Here is a 16,589-nt window from a genome sequence, read left to right on the forward strand (position 1 = left end):
AGTGGGTTTCCTCTGGGTGCTCCGGTTTCCTCCCACAGTCCAAAAATGTGCAGTTTCGGTGAATTGGCCATGCTAAATTGCCCATAGCAATAGGTAGGGGAATGGGTTACGGGTCGGTGTGTAATGCAACTCTAATCCAACCTGCTACCACCACATTGCCAGGTGGAGACTTCATACACTATCTACATCAGACTCACTGCTTTGCGAATCACTTGAAATCTGTCCCCTGCTATTCTTGATCCTTTCACTCGTGGGAACAGTCACTCCCCAGCTATTCTATTAAGTCCACTCAAGGTTTTGAGGACTTACATCAGGGCTGTTCTTAGCCTCCTCCTTTCTAAGGGGAAATGGCCCAATCTGTTCAATTTATCCTCAAATTAAGTTTCTTATCCCTTCGATTATTTTTTAAATTACACGCACACAAACTCCAATAAATTTGTCGTTCAGAACAGTACACAATGCTGTAGCTGAGATCTAACAAGTGTCTTGCACTTGTTGTAGGACTTGGAAATCAGCACCAAGCAGCACTTGCCTTGTCCAGACTTTGTGAAGACACAGGACGCAATTCCACTGACATCTTCCTTCCTGATGCACTCGTACCGAACCTGACTTCGAAGCGTAGGGACAGAAATGACCTGGATATCGCCAAGGTTCGTAAGCACCAGAAGTCCATTCTCACTGTAATCTTCCACTCGATTGCTACTGAAACTGGCCACAGACACTTTCCGCACCCGGGATCCATCAATTGCTGTCAGTTTCAGCTTGTTCTTTGTGCTGACTTTTGGTAGAGTGAATATCTGGCAACAGAATAAGTGAAGCTTAATCAGAACACTTCATAGTTGCATAGCCTGAATTACTCATACCAGAACAAGCGAGTGTGATTGGGTTGCAGCGGAGTACAAGAATTTTGACGAATGCCAAGATTCCTTAATTCAGCTGCCAATAGACAATAAAGCATTAAAAGATTACAATGCTGGAATGGGCAGAAGGATGGAGAAAAAAAAAAGTGAAAAAAAAAGCACAAGGAGCGAAAATAAAAAAGCTGAGGAGAGAGATGACACTCAGATGGGGAACAGAGGGAAACAGTTGTCCCGGGGTTACAATGATCAAAGAAACTGAAAACACAGTCATAGGACTACTGAACAGCTTGGACAAAGGAAATGATGGTGTGAGTAACTCAGACAGAAGTTATCTTTTAAACATCCATGGGATGTGGGCATTGCTGACTTGGCCAGTATTTACTCTATCCTGGATTGCCCTAGAGAAGGCATTTGTGAGCTATTTTCTTGAACCACTGCAGGTGATGTTAGAAGGTAGAGATCCAAAGTACAGTTAGAGAGGAAGGTGCAAGATTTGTCCCGGATGTGAGTGAGGGAATGGTGATAGAATTTCAAGCCAGCATGGTTGTGCGGTTTGGAGGGGAACATGCAAATAGTGGTGCTCCATGCATCTGCTGACATGACCTTTCTAGGTCGTAGAGATCATGGATTTGGGAAGTGGTGTCAGAGAAGCCTTGTTAAGTTGTTGCAGTGCATCTTGTACATTGCATAAACTGCTGCCACTTTGATGGAAGAGTAAATGCTGACAGTGGATAGAGTGCCAGTTATATTGGCAGCTTTATGGTGTTATTGGAGCTGCACTCATCCAGGCAAGGGGAGACAGTTATACCATCACATTCTTGACCTGTGACTTGTAGGTGGCATCAGAAAACAAGATATTCACCAGATTTACTAGTCTTTGGCCTGCTCTTGTTGCCATAATATTTACATGGCTTCACTATTTCAATTTATGGTCAGTGTTAACCTCTGGAATGATAGTGGATTGTTAAGCAATACCAATACTATTAAAAAGTATTTAGGGATAATGGGTGGATTCTCTCATTACAGATGGTCATTGTCTGGCATTGTGGCACGAGTGTTTTTACATTTTTTTTGCACTAATGTGACAGACTTTTCCACTACACAGCATAGGGATATTTGTGGAACCTCCACCTCCTGTGAACATCATTCACAACAGAACTGATCGGATGGTCCTGGAGCTGCTTAGGCCTGTTTATGGTGTGGTTCGCCACACAAGTTGTCCTGGGATGTAACTTAAATCAGGCTAACATTTCATTTTCTGTAATGCTTAGACATGCTCCTGACATGATCTCTTTTCTGAGCCAATGTTGATCTCAGCTTAATGGCAATGGTAGAGTGGGAGATATACAGAACTGAGGTTACGGCTAGTGTTCAAATAATTCTGCAGCTGTTCATGGCTGACAGCACTCTTCTAGATACCTAATGGAGTTGTTATATCAGTTCAAAATCTGTCCCATTAGCAAAGTGGTAATGCCACCAACACTATGGAGGATATCCAAGGTGAAGACAGGACTTCATTTCCACATGCAGTGGTCATTTCTACCATTTTGGTATGGATGGATGTACATGGTGAAGGAGGACAACAGGAGGGTGTGCTGAGAGTTTCCTAGTCTGTGCTTGATTGATACTACGATGCCACAAATCAACAGTCAGTGTTAAAGGACTCAGAGTAACCGCATCCCAGTTGGATATCACTGTGCTGTCACTTTCAATGGTTCTGATGTGATAGGGCATAACTGGGAAGGGATAACTGGCTCGCACATAGTTTCTAAGACATGATTCCACATGTCAGGCTATTGCTTGACGAGTAACTGGAACAATTCTTTCCATTTTGGCACCAGCTCTCAGATGTTAGCAAAGAGGCAATGAGGACCATGTTAGGCCAATGCCAGGTGGTCAGAGGATCTTGTCTTTTAGACTTGGTTTGATACAGCTGAAATGACTTTAGCAAGCCAGAAGGCATTTAAGCATCACAGTTGTGGGTCTGGGTCACATGTCAGCCATACCAGGTATGCACAGCAGATTTTAGCTCCCTTGAGACAAGACTATAAAATGAACATATATTCAAAACTATACAGATGAAGATGGAGGATTCATTGGAATGAATCAGAATTTACATGACATGGAGTGTAGGAAACGGCACTGCTTGGATGGAATTACAACATCTGGACCATCACTGCCTCAGGTACACCAGGTTTGTTAATTTGTCTAAACTTTAAATTTTAAAATTTTAAATTTTATGGTGATTCTTTTGGTTTACATTGGTTGAGCTTATCCAAAACAGTTGATTGGAAAGCAGCAACTGTCCCCAGGAGTTTTAATTGACTATTTCTGTGATCTTGGTTATGGTGTTCCTGTAAAATAAACTTTAAGTCTGAGAAGTTGGAGAGAAGACATATGTTCACTTCCAGTGGCAGATGAAAAGACAAAGATCAAACAATTTACCCTCTATGGTACTGTTTGTGGGATTGAGCCAATTACCTTGAATTGCTCCTCAGATATGACCAGCAGCATGTGGTTCCCATGCATGTCCGGGCTCTTGGAAAGATCATGTGCTGCTTCTAGTGGTTCAGGGAGGAGAATTCCTCGACCATCCAGAATAAAGATCCCAACTACAGGAGCTCTGTGCATTAACTGGATTTCCTTTACTGTCAAGATAATGGAATAAGTTAACAGGATGTGACAGTGAAATAATTAAACACCATTAGAACAGAATTCTTTCTCAATCCAGTGTAAAAAGGTATGATACTGGTATCTCTATGAAGTATAAATGTAATTAAAAAACATGCACTGCCCTTGCTTGTTCAATTATCACTCTTTAGAATTCACCCTGTCAAAAGACTTACTGTCGTTTAATTCTTTCCTAAAGATTACTTTGTAATGCCCTCTCATCCACCAGACAGGGATATCATAGCAATTATAGAACTTGGTTTAGGGTTGGACAGGACTGGCAGCTTAATGTTCCAGGATACAAATGCTACAGGAACGAGAGAATGGGAGACAGGAGAGAGTAGCATTTTTGAAAAGGGATAGCATTACAGCTGTGCTGAGGGAGGATATTCCCAGAAATACATCCAGGGAAGTCCTTTGGGTGGAACTGAGAAATAAAGAAAGGGATGATCACCTTATTAGGATAGTATTATAGACCCCACCAATAGTCAGAGGGAAACTGAGATACAAACTTGGAAGGAGATCTCAGCTATCTGTAAGAATAATAGGGCGGTTATAGTAGGAGATTTTAACTTTCCAAACATAGACTGGGACTGCCATAGTGATAAGGGTTTAGATGGAGAGGAATTTGTTAAGTGCGTACAAGACAATTTTCTGATTCAGTATGTGGATGTACCTACTAGAGAAGGTGCAAACCTTGACCTACTCTTGGGAAATAAGGCAGGGCAGGTGACTGAGGTGTCAGTGGGGGAGCACTTTGGAGCCAGCGACCATAATTCTATTAGATTTAAAATAGTGATGGAAAAGGATAGACCAGATCTAAAAGGTGAAGTTCTAAATTGGAGAAAGGCCAAGTTTGATTGTATTAGGCAAGAACTTTCAAAAGCTGATTTGGGAGAGGGGTGCAGATGTTTGCAGGTAAAGGGACGGCTTGAAAATGAGAAGCCTTCAGAAATCAAATAGAGAGAGTCCAGAGACTGCATATTCCTATTAGGTTGAAAGGAAAAGGTTGGTAGGTATAGGGAATGCTGCATGACAAAAGAAATGGAGGGCTTGGTTAAGAAAAAGGAGGAAGCGTGTATGGACAGGATAGATCAAGTGAATCCTTAGAAGAGTATAAAGGCAGTACGAGTATACTTAAGAGGGAAATCAGGAGGGCAAAAAGGGGACATGAGATAGCTTTGGCAAATAAAGGTTAAGAAGAACCCAAATGGTTTTTACAAATAGATCAAAGGACAAAAGGGTAACTAGGGAGGGAATAGGGCACCTCAAAAATCAGCAAGGCGGCCTTTGTGTGGAGCTGCGAGAGATAGGGAAGACATTAAAACGAGTATTTAGCACCAGTGTTTACTGTGGAAAAGGACATGGTGACATCTTTGAAAAAAAAATGTCCATGTTACAGAGAACATGGAGAGTATCCTCAAACTGTGGGAAGTGAGGGAAGCGATTGCTGGGCTTCTTACTGAGATATTTGTATCATTGATAGTCACAACTGAGGTGCCAGAAGACTGGAAGTTAGCTAACATGGTTCCACTATTTAAAGGAGGCAAGGACAAACCAGGGAACTATAGACCAGTGAGCCTGACGTCGGTGGTGGGCAAGTTGTTGGAGGTACATCCTGTCCCTCAGGATTCCATGTATTTAGAAAGACATGGAATGATTAGCAATAGTCAACGTGGCTTTGTGTGGGAAATGTCTTAGACTTGATTGAGTTTTTTGAAGAAGTAACAAAGAGGATTGATGAGGGCAGAGCTGTGGATAAGATCTATATGGACCTCAGTAAAGGTGTTTGACAAGGTTCCCCATGGGAGACTGGTTAGCAAGGTTAGATCTCACTGAATACAGTGAGAACTAGTAATTTGGAGACAGAACCGGCTCAAAAGATAGAAGACAGAGGGTGGTTTTTCAGACTGGAGGCCTGTGACCAGAGTTGCACAAGGATCGATGCTGGATCCTCTACTTTTTGTCATTTACATAAGTGATTTGGATGAGACCTTAAGTTAGTTAGTAAGTTTGCAGATGACACTAAGATTGGAGGTAACAGCGAAGGTGGTTTCCTCTGATTACAACAGGATCTCGATCAGATGAGCCAATGGGCTGAGGAGTAGCAGATGGATTTTATTTTAGATAGATGCAAAGTGCTGCATTTTGGGAAAGCAAATCTTAGCAGGATTTATACACTTAATGGTAAGGTCCTAGGGAGTGTTGCTGAACAAAGGGACCTTGGAGTGCAGGTTCATAGCTCCTTGAAAGTGGAGTCGCAGGTAGATAGGATAGTGAAGGCAGCGTTTGGTATGCTTTCCTTTATTGGTCAGAGTATTGAGTACAGGAGTTGGGAGGTCATGCTGCGGCTGTACAGGACATTGGTTAGGCCACTGTTGGAATATTGCGTGCAGTTCTGGTCTCCTTCCTATCGGAAAGATGTTGTGAAACTTGAAAGGGTTCAGTAAAGATTTACAAGAATGTTGCCAGGGTTGAAGGATTAGAGCTATGGGAAGAGGTTAAATAGGCTAGGGCTGTTTTCCCTGGTGCATTGGAGGCTGAGGGGTGACCTTCTAGAGATTTATAAAATCTGAGGGGCACTGATAGGATAAATAGACAAAGTCTTTTCCCTGGGATAGTGGGAGGGGGGGCAGAACTAGAGGGTGTGGGATTAGAGCGAGAGGGAAGGATATTTAAAAAAAGGGACCCAAGGGGCAACTTTTTCACAGAGAGTGGTAAGTGTATAGAATGAGCTGCTGGACGCTTGTACAATTGCAAGTTAAAAGGCATCTGGATGGATACCTGATTGGAAAGGGTTTGGAGAGATATGGGCCAGGTGCTGGCAGGTGGGACATCTGGTCGATATGCTAGAGTTGGACAGAAGGGTCTGATTCCATGCTGTATATCTCTACGATCCCAAAGATTCAAACAAACAGTCTCTGTCAGCAGGGACAGTATTGCAAAAAAAAAAAATCCTCGTTTGGGTTAGGATCCAGCAGTGAATAAACTGAGGCAAACAATAAGTTTTAAGGGTGGTCTATTTCGAAAACAAATTAAGGTACTATACGGAGGTCTGATTTCCATCACACATGATGGATAACAATGAATGTATTTAGTCATAGCTGCAAGGCTCAGGTGGGCTCCCACACATTTTACTGTCAAAGGCAGGCATGATCTGCTGAGAGAATGGACATAGCAAATACAGTACTGCCACTCTGATGTTCAAATGGGTCTTGACTAACTGAAGTGGAAGGCTGTGACCTAAGAACTGAGTGTATTAAAGTCTTTGACTGGATGAACCAAAACCCATTTGGCTCCAACAAAATTGCTTTGTCCAGTCAGGATAGCATGATGGGAGTGTGATTAGCACTGCTGCCTCAATGCCAGGGAGACTGAATCAATTCCAGCATTGGGAGACAGTTTGTGGAGTTTGTCCAATCTCCCAGTGTCTGCGTGGATTTCCATTGGGTGCTCCAATTTCCTCCCAGAATCCAAAAATGTGCAGGTTAAGTAGATTAGCCATGCGAAATTGCCCCATGGAATCCAGGGGTGCGCAGGCTAGTTAGATTAGCCATGGGGAGGGGAGGGGAGGGGGGTCAGACATTTGATACAGAATTGATGGGCTGAATGGCCTTGATTTGAACTGTAGTGATTCTATGACACAGCTGACAGGTTTTGTTTCTCAGAAAGGGAGGATAGATTGTATTTATTTATAACGATACGTTAAGCATGGAGTTTCTCCAGCATTGCCTGCTTCCAGATTTCCAATACCTGTAGTAGTTGGCTTTTGCTCCATTAGAGATGCTGTTTGTTATATCATACATGTTTAGCAATTGATATTTGCTATTATGTACAATTTGGTTGTACATAAAGTAATTTTCAACTGGCATTTTTAAATATGCCTGTTCAGTATTACAGTCATAACCCTCAAGAAAAGCAGTGGCATACTTTGCAGATTTAGTTACCCAGAACCTTGAAATTGACCATTCCTTCTGGGCAAGCGGTGACAGTGTTGGGTTTGTTTACAGCATTCCAACAAATTCTGGTTCTGTCTTAACATTCATTTGTAGTACTGATTGGACTTCACTAGACAGATGTTAGAAGCAAATTCTTTGGGTGACTGTTCCCCAAACCGTAGAAGTCCACAGAACAGCCAGTTCAGCATAGAATGCAAGCCAAAAGCAACACTCGGGCCTACTGTAGCAGTCGTCATCTATAGGCGGTCTCCCAACAGCTCAGTCATAGACAGATTTAAAATGATAAAAAGCAGAATACCAGAAAGAACATGAGAAATTATTACATACCAGACCCATTCCCCTCAGGAGAGGGATGATCCCCAACAAGGCAAGTAGTAATGTTATTCTAAAGAGGTTTCTCCATGATGCAAAATTGTGGAACGTACTCACCCTGAGTTGCAGTGACGGGCTCTTCCATCCTCCTCTCCACAGATGGAATGGTAATAGCATATGCAAATATGGTCCCACCATTGGTACCAGCCCACAGTGATGGCCCATGGTAAGATCCTGAAACAAAAAAAAAGTGCAGCTTCAGGATACAGTATGTAGCTTAAAAAGATGGAAGTAATCACCATCTCATTACCTCTGTCAGCCTCCAGATGACATCTGATAAAAGTTCAAAAGATTACTAAGGGGAGACAATGGCCTCGTGGTATTGTCACTGGACTGTTAATCCAGAGACCCAGATAAATGTTCTGGAACCCAGGTTTGAATCCTACAACAGCAGATGGTGTAATACGAATTCAATAAATACCTAGAATTAGGAATCTAAATGATGATCATGAATCCATTATCAATTGTCAGAAAAACCTGTCTGGTTCACTAGTGCCCTTGCGGGAAGGTAGCTACCATCCTTACTTGGTCTGGCCTACAGGTCATTCCAAGCCTACAACAGTGTGGTTGACTCAACAGCCCTCTCCACAAATAAGGATGGATAATAAATGTTGGCTCAGCCAGTGACATCCTCATCCGGTGAATGAATATTTTTTTAAAAACTACACAGTAATAGAAGTAGTAATCTCACAACATGGGTTGTAAGCCCATTGGGATAGAGAAGATCAAGACCAAAATAAAACCAAAATATGCTGCTGGAAATAAAAACCAAAAAAAAAAAAAGTGTTGAGGTCTCCAGGCGGAAACATCAAGCAGTTTGCTCTCCAAACAAACTGCCAGAGCTGCAAATGTCCTGCGTTTTTCATTTGTAATAGGGAATGTTCTTTGATGGACAAGGTGAGATGGCTGATGTTCCCATGGATCTTTTCACTATTTGTTTTAATAAAGCAGTGTATAAATACACCAAGTATACAAGTTTGCAGAAGGCATTCAATTAGGAGACACAGTTGAGATGAGGAAACAAAATAGCAAAAAGGGCATTAAAAAAAAAAAGATTTTGTGAATGGTTTAAACTTTGTGCAGCCAATACCTTTCTGCAGAACTGCATGTCGCTAATTTTCACCATATCTTTTGTACGAAGCCTGGAACAGAAACTAGCTTTATCTACAGCAAGATAGAACACTAATTGTACTGTCGCTCTTTTGAGCATGACAAATTCCATACATTATGATGAAATCCAAAGTTATCCAATGGATAGAAAAAGGATTACTGGGGCCAACTAAAAAGACAACTTGTAAAGTATTGCACTTCATTGAAACGGAAATGAACTTTAAAAATAGGTTTCTAATCAACAGGACCAACAGCTCAATTGGTAATATTCTCTCACCATCTCTTACAAAAGAATCTGCAAAATAAAGTGATCGAACAAATCCAGTAAAGGAGTCTTCAGCAGATCGAGCCTCAATTCTGCGCTGCACTGGGGCCAGCTCCATCTCATTTAGTGCTTCCCGGTCCATCCTAGCATTGGCCTCTTGTACCTAGAGAGAGAGAGAGAGAGAGAGAGAGAGAGAGAGAGAGAGAGAGAGAGAGAGAGAGAGAGAGAGAGAGAGAGAGAGAGAGAGAGAGAGAGAGAGAGAGAGAGAGAGAGAGAGAGAGAGAGAGAGAGAGAGAGAGAGAGAAGTAGACGACGTGTACAAGTCAAAACAAAAAACTTGCAAGATCATAGCATCACAATTAGCAAGAGTAAGCCATTCAAGACAGTGTGGCTGATGGAGTTGAGGTCACAATCCTGTGTTCACCTCAACATCCTTGGTCTCCTCAGCCTTGAATAAAATGTAGCACAGCCCCTACTGCTCACTGAGGGGGGGGTGGAAGAAGAGAATTCTAAGACTTTAAATATCCTCAGGTGGGAGATACAATTTTTGCCACTGTGTGTTACATATCCCAAAAAAAAAAAGAAGAGGAAACATTTCCAGCATCAACCCTGTCAAATCTTATGTTTTAGTAACACCACTCATTTTTCTAAATTAAGTTGAATAGGAGCCCAGCCTAGTCAAAAAGCACAGCAAGTCAGGCAGCAACCAAGGAGCAGGTGAGTTGATGTTTTAGGCATAAGCCCTTCATCAGGAATTCCTGAATGGCTTATGCCACAAGTGTCAAATCTCCTGCTCCTCGGTTGCTGCCTGACTTGCTGCACTTATCCAGTGCCACACGTTTTGATTCTGATCTCCAGCATCTGCAGTCCTTATTTTCTCCTATGAGCCCAACCTACTCAATCTCTTCTGAACCCTTCATCCCAGGATTCAGCCTTATAAAATCACTTCCAACACAAGTAAATCCACCCTAAAGTAAGGAAACCAAAACTACATCCCTGTGATCTCAAAGCTCAGTTCAGTTGTAGCAAGACATCTCTATTTTTATATTCCATCCCTTTGCAAAAAAAAAGTTACACAATTTGCTTATCTACTTGCATACCCACATGCTAACTTTGTGAATCATGTACAAGGACACCCAGATCCTTCTGTTCCAGAGTATACAGCAATCTCTCCCCATTTGGGTACTATTCCGCTTCCAACTTTCTGTTAAGCTTAGCAACCTCAAATCTTCCCACACATTGTCCGGTGTCAAAGTTATACACAACTTTTGATATCCCTTTGCTGACTCTAGATATCTTCTCATAAATCACTGCTATCTAACTTGCCATCAGAAAAATTTAGCTACAATACTATCAGTCCCTTAATCGAAGCCTCCATCGAGGTCCCCACGTAAGGAGCAGCAAATCTGAAAATGGGGTGTTAACCCAGTGAAGATACAACACAGGACTACTTGCATACTAAAACAACACATATCAACAAGGGGAAGACAGATTAGAGTCACTGCACAACAAATGGACCAGATTGAAACTCTGCAAACTGCCATTGAGTAATGAATGTCATTGGACGATTAAGCAACTCACTGGAGGCAGAGGCAGAGGCAATCTATCAATCCTTAATGATGGGGAGCCAAGTGCATTAGTGCAAAAGACAAGGTAGAAACATTTGCAACAATCTTCAGCCACAAGTTACAAGCATGATGATCCATCTCAGCTTCCTCCAAATTGTAGATGCCAGTTTTCAGCTAACTTGATTCGCTCCATGTTATAAAGAAACAGGGCTATTGTCCCTGACAATATTCCAGAAATAGTACTGAAGACTTGTTCTCCAGAATATTCCATAATCTAGCCAAGTTGTTCTAGGACAGCCACAAGATTGACATCTGACTCAAAAGTGGAGAAAATTCCCAGCTATGTCCTATATCCAAACATCAGGACAAAACCAATCACTGCCCCATCAGTCTGTTCACAAATCATTGATAAAAAGTGATGAAAGGCATCAGAGCCATCAAGCAGAACTCTCTCGGCAATGCCATTTCGGATTCTGCCAGGGTCATTCAGCTCCTGACCTTATTGCATCCATTCAAACACAGACCAAAGAACAGAATTCCAGAGGGGAGGGGAGAGTGACTGCCTCAGTGAGGGTATCAAGGAGCCCTTGAAAAACCGGAATTAATGGGTATCAGGGCCAAACTCTCCACTGGTTAGCATCATAACTGGCACATTGGAAGAAGTTGGAGGTCAGTCACCTCAGCTCCAGGACATCTCTGGAGGATCTCTGCACACCTCAGGGTAGTGACCTTCAACTGCTTTAATGACTTCCCTCCATAAACAGGCCAAAAGTGGGGGATATTCATGATTACATAAATGTTCAGCAGCATTTGCAACTCCTCAGATACATTTGAACATGGACTGCTTCAGTACCAAGACCTGGGAATATTCAGGCTTTGTCTGACATGCAACTTGCATGCCATACAAATGCCAGGCAATGACCATCTCTTATAAGAGACAAACTACTGCTCCTTGACATTCAGCATTATCACTGAATCCTTCACTAACATCCTTGGGGTTACCATTGACCAGAAATGAAACAGGACTCACCACAAACCCTATGCTTGCAAGAGGAATCCAGAGTTACCCCCCTCCCCAAGTGTGTTCACCATCTTGAAGACACAAGGCAGGAGCAGTATGATGGAATATTTCCCACCTGCCTGGATGACTGCAGCTCCAACAACAGTAAAGAAGTTTGACCAATCTAAGGCAAAAACAGCCCACTCAACTGGCACCATATCTGCTCCCTCCACCACTGAGGCACAGTAACAGCACTGTGTACTACTCATCTAGAAAATTTGCCAAAAGATCATTAGACAGCACCTTCCAAACCCATGACCACTTCCATTTAGAAAGACAAAGGGTGGCAGATAAATGGGAACACCAACACCTCAAAAGGTTTCCCTTCAAGCTACTCACCAGCCAGACCTGCAAATATTTAAATTTTTCCTTCACTATCATTGAGTCAATATCCTGGAACTTCCTCCATAACAGTATTGTAGGTCTATCAATAGACTCAAAGTGAATTAAGAGGCAGCTCATCATCACTTTCTCAGAGGCAACTGGTGAGGTGGTGCCAGGGGGAGTCCAATGTCAGACCAGTCAGCAATGACCACATACCAAGTGAATGGTGAACTGGACTGAAAACAGCTTTACTGTTACTCAAACACCCAATAACAGGCAAATTGGTTACGAAAGTCATCTGCAATCAGAAGCAAATGGCGAAGATTGGATCTATAGCTTTTCTAACTTGTCCGCCACATGAAACCATGTCAAAAGCCTCAAAATGATTCATGTCAGCAACAAATATATTATTCTCCTGATTAATATGAATAAGTCTTTTGAAGAATTAATGACTTATGAGAGGACAAGGGCATGGTAGCTAAAACTTGCAGATGACATAAGTCAGAAATATTGAGACACAAGGAGTGTGCAAACCTATAAATAGTGAGTGAGAGAGAGTGGGCAAATATCAGACATGGGAAAATATCAGTGCTCATTTTGGCAGGAATAAAGAGAGATTACTTAAGTGGAGAATGACTGCACTACTTAGAGTACAGAGGGATCTCTGTGATCTTGTGCATGAGTTAACGTAAGAGTATAGCCAGTAATTACAGCTCATGGAATGAAATACTTGAGAGGAACTGAACTTGAGAGGAGCATAAGGATGTTATGCTTCCGTTATACTTCAGTGAAACCACATCATGACTGCAGTGTGCACTTCAGTCCTTTTTAGTGAATCATGTAAACATATTGGAGGGAGTTTACTGGATTGATGAAAGATAAGCAGGTTTTCTTGTGAAGACCAGCTGACCTGGTTTTCAAAATTGTTCAAAAGGACAGGAGCAGCTCAGTTTAAGTATACAAGATCCTGAATGATCTTGACAAATTGGACTGAGTCCAGAATTAAGGGACACAGGAAATTTCAGGGGTTATTCTTTCAGGACAGATGGCGCAATTATTTCCAATGCTTGCATGATTTTGGAACACTGCCTCAGGAGCTGGGGGAGACAGAGACATGATTTTTAAGTGCAAGGTTATGTTAAAAAAAACTAGATGATTATCTGAAGTTTGAGTGTGGAATTCAAAACAACATTAGCAATGATCTTACTGAATGGCATTGCAGAAAAGAAATGGAATGGCCTACTTCCATTCCTAATCAGTACATTTGTAAATGCTCCTCTGTTTAATATACTTGAACTCTCTTGGTCCACTCAATTTACATGACAATAATCTTTCAAGTGCTCTTTTTATTTTAAATTACTTTTAATTTCACCTCTCTGCTTTCTGAAATTGAAGCTCTTGGCACCTGCCGCAAGTTTCTTTGTTTTGTTTTATCTATACCCTGTTGTCCTACGCCTTCTCTTTTTGGGAACAGCAAATCCAAAACACAGCAGCTGAGAAGTGAATTAACAGACTTTTCAGGGCAGGTATAACATAACACTTTTCTCCAAACACTCCCAGAGCATGTACTGCACACGGTTAGATACAAAGTAATGCTTTCAACAGGATCCAAAAATATCTTAAAATATCCAAAATCACTATTTTCATATCTTACCAAACTGAAAACCCATCAGATGAATCAGACAAGGCCATGAGCGTTCCCTTGGAAATCTCTCAGGTATCACTACCCACCCCAGCATTTGCCTCTCCATTTAGAACTTTGTATTAAAAAAGTAAAAAAGGCTCCTCTTACCTTAGCTGCATTGTTCCCAGGTATTGCTCTTTTCCTCCCAGATGCTCTGGTCCCCCGGATCCGACGGAATGAATGTCGCAATGATTTTTTGATTGACTTTACTCTCGAGAGGGGCCCTTCCAGGGCCAGCTGGTCACTGGGGTGCAGTGTACACCTACAGGAGGTACAATAAAAATTGCTCACAACACCCTCAAAACATTGCAGCCAAATGCACAATTACAAGCGTCTCCTCATTGCTGTAACTGCTTTGAGTGTTCAATGGGGTCACTGTATATCGTACTTTACTCTTTATCTAGCCCTGGGTTGAATCTGCCCTGACAGAATGCTTAATGCGGATATTGCAGTAATCTATTCTCTCCATATTTTGCCAAAATATTTGTCTGTAGACAATCCTTATGGTAACAAAACATTTGAAATTTCCTCTATATGGGGGATGTATCCCACTTATAGGGAGATTGTCCCTGTGCTCAGAAGTATGCATTTTGCCTCATTCAAACCTCGGTCCTGCACTTGAAGCCAAATCAGTAACAGAAAATCTTGTGTTCCACAAATGGTCCTTGGAAGAGGAGATGGCCAGAGAATGACAGCATGCTCAGTGATAAAAGGTTTGAAGAGACAACAAATTTCATAGCACTGAATTCTTTTACTTGGACATCATAATGTTTCTGGCAGTGTTATCTATTTATAGAAGTCTTCTTGTATGGAACTCTACAATATGGGACAGAATCCCAAAAGAAATACACACACACACACACACACACACACACACACACACACCACAACTGAACAGGTCTCGCAGCATCTGTGGGGAAACAAACAGAATTAACATTCAGTCTGGTATGACTCTTAAGTCAAAAGGATATGGGGGTAAACAAAAAAAAACAAAAAGCTCTGAAGAAGTCATGCCAAATTAAAAATATTAACTGGTCTTTTTCCCCACATATGCTGCCAGATCTAAGTTTTTCCAGAATCCACAGTATTGTCTTCAAAGAAATCTGTTCAACTTCTGGTTTTGTTAATCTGTGCCACTTATAGAAAATGGGGCTCGAAAATCAGAAGGATACAAAAGAAATTTCAGACGGATGAAGATTTGTTTTCCTCTCTAAAGGGTTGCTAGCCTGTAAGAATTATCTTCCCCAGTGAATAGTGAAAGCTGGGTCATTAATACATTCATCAAGACTTAGTTCAGCAGATTCTTGTTTGAAAAGTCAAACAACGTGGGGGTAAATAGCAAAGTACAGCTGAAGCCACTATAAAATAAGGTCAGCTATGATTTTATCCAATGGCAAAGCAGGCTCAAGGGTGCTCTATTTATGCTCCTAATTGGTATGAATTAGTCATTCATAAAACTCACTACTTCTGCCTACAGAAACTGGTAGCTCAATTCCAAAGGTTTAGATTATGAAGTGTAATTACAAAAGCTTTATGCTTTCCCTGGAAAAAGGTGGTTAAAAGGCATTATCTGATCAAAGCTTGTAAGATTTTGCAAGCTCATATTGGTGGATAGAGGGTAACTTCTCCCTCTGGTGGGGTACTGGGAAATGGCATAGGTCCTTGGAAAAAAAAAGCATAGCTGGCTTTTTTAAATTAGATTACTTAGTGTGGAAACAGGCCCTTCGGCCCAACAAGTCCACAGCTCCCCGCCGAAGCGCAACCCACACCATACCTCTACGTTTACCCCTTACCTAACACTACGGGCAATTTAGCATGGCCAATTCACCTGACCTGCACATCTTTGGACTGTGGGAGGAAACCGGAGCACCCGGAGGAAACCCACGCAGACACGGGGAGAACGTGCAAACTCCACATAGTCAGTCACCGGAGGTGGGAATTGAACCCGGGTCTCTGGCACTGAGGCAGCAGTGCTAACCACTGTGCCACTATTCAGGAGAAGTTAGAAGAAAGGTCTAGATACTGGAATTAACCATTTTAATGTTTTACATCACAAGATTTAAGCTCACCACAATAATGAAAGGGAAATGCTGGTAAGGATTGAGCAAAGATACTGATCAGCCATTACCTCACCTGAACAGCAGAGCAAAAACAGACAGTTACATGTCTACTCCCCTCCTGTCTATTTCCCCCAACATGATTCCCAACTTTCCATAAAGGGGCAGTTCAATCAAGAATTAGAAATTTCCATTCAAGGCCATGAATGGAAAGTCTTAAGTCACACGATGCCAGGTTATAGTCCAACAGGTTTATTTGAAATCACAAACTTTCAGAGTTCTGCTGAACAATAACGTGGAGTCATGCGAGTTCTGACTTTGTCCAACAAGAACACCTGAGCCTCCACTTAGAGTCAGAGATGTACAGCATGGAAACAGACCCTACAGTCCAACCTGTCCATGCCGACCAGATATCCCAACCTAATTAAGTCCCGCCTGCCAGCACCTGGCCCATATCCCTCCAAACCCTTCCTATTCATATACCCATCCGATTGCTTCTTAAATGTTGCAATTGTACCAGCCTCCACCACTTCCTCTGGCAGCTCATTCCATACACTTACCACCCTGTGAGAAAAAGTTGTCCCATAGGTCTCTTTTTTCCCCCCTCACCCTAAACCTAAACCTATGCCCTCTAGTTCTGGACTCCCCGACCCCAGGGAA

At 42.0% G+C, this 16,589-nt stretch overlaps 1 protein-coding gene across 3 annotated transcripts in view; it reads right to left on the reverse strand.

The window, feature by feature from the left end:
• llgl2 (LLGL scribble cell polarity complex component 2) overlaps positions 1-16,589 on the reverse strand; it is a 95,723-nt gene that overhangs the window by 7,511 nt on the left and 71,623 nt on the right. For all 3 annotated transcript variants that reach the window (XM_072558397.1, XM_072558398.1, XM_072558396.1), the window contains exons 17-21: positions 13,981-14,134; positions 9,249-9,399; positions 7,919-8,035; positions 3,342-3,508; positions 533-797 (exon numbers count right to left, since the gene is read on the reverse strand). In XM_072558397.1, coding sequence (XP_072414498.1) covers positions 533-797; positions 3,342-3,508; positions 7,919-8,035; positions 9,249-9,399; positions 13,981-14,134 — 854 coding nt within the window. The remainder of the gene's footprint in view (positions 1-532; positions 798-3,341; positions 3,509-7,918; positions 8,036-9,248; positions 9,400-13,980; positions 14,135-16,589) is intronic.

Source organism: Chiloscyllium punctatum, chromosome 39 (assembly GCF_047496795.1).
Source record: "Chiloscyllium punctatum isolate Juve2018m chromosome 39, sChiPun1.3, whole genome shotgun sequence".
Taxonomy (NCBI): domain Eukaryota; kingdom Metazoa; phylum Chordata; class Chondrichthyes; order Orectolobiformes; family Hemiscylliidae; genus Chiloscyllium; species Chiloscyllium punctatum.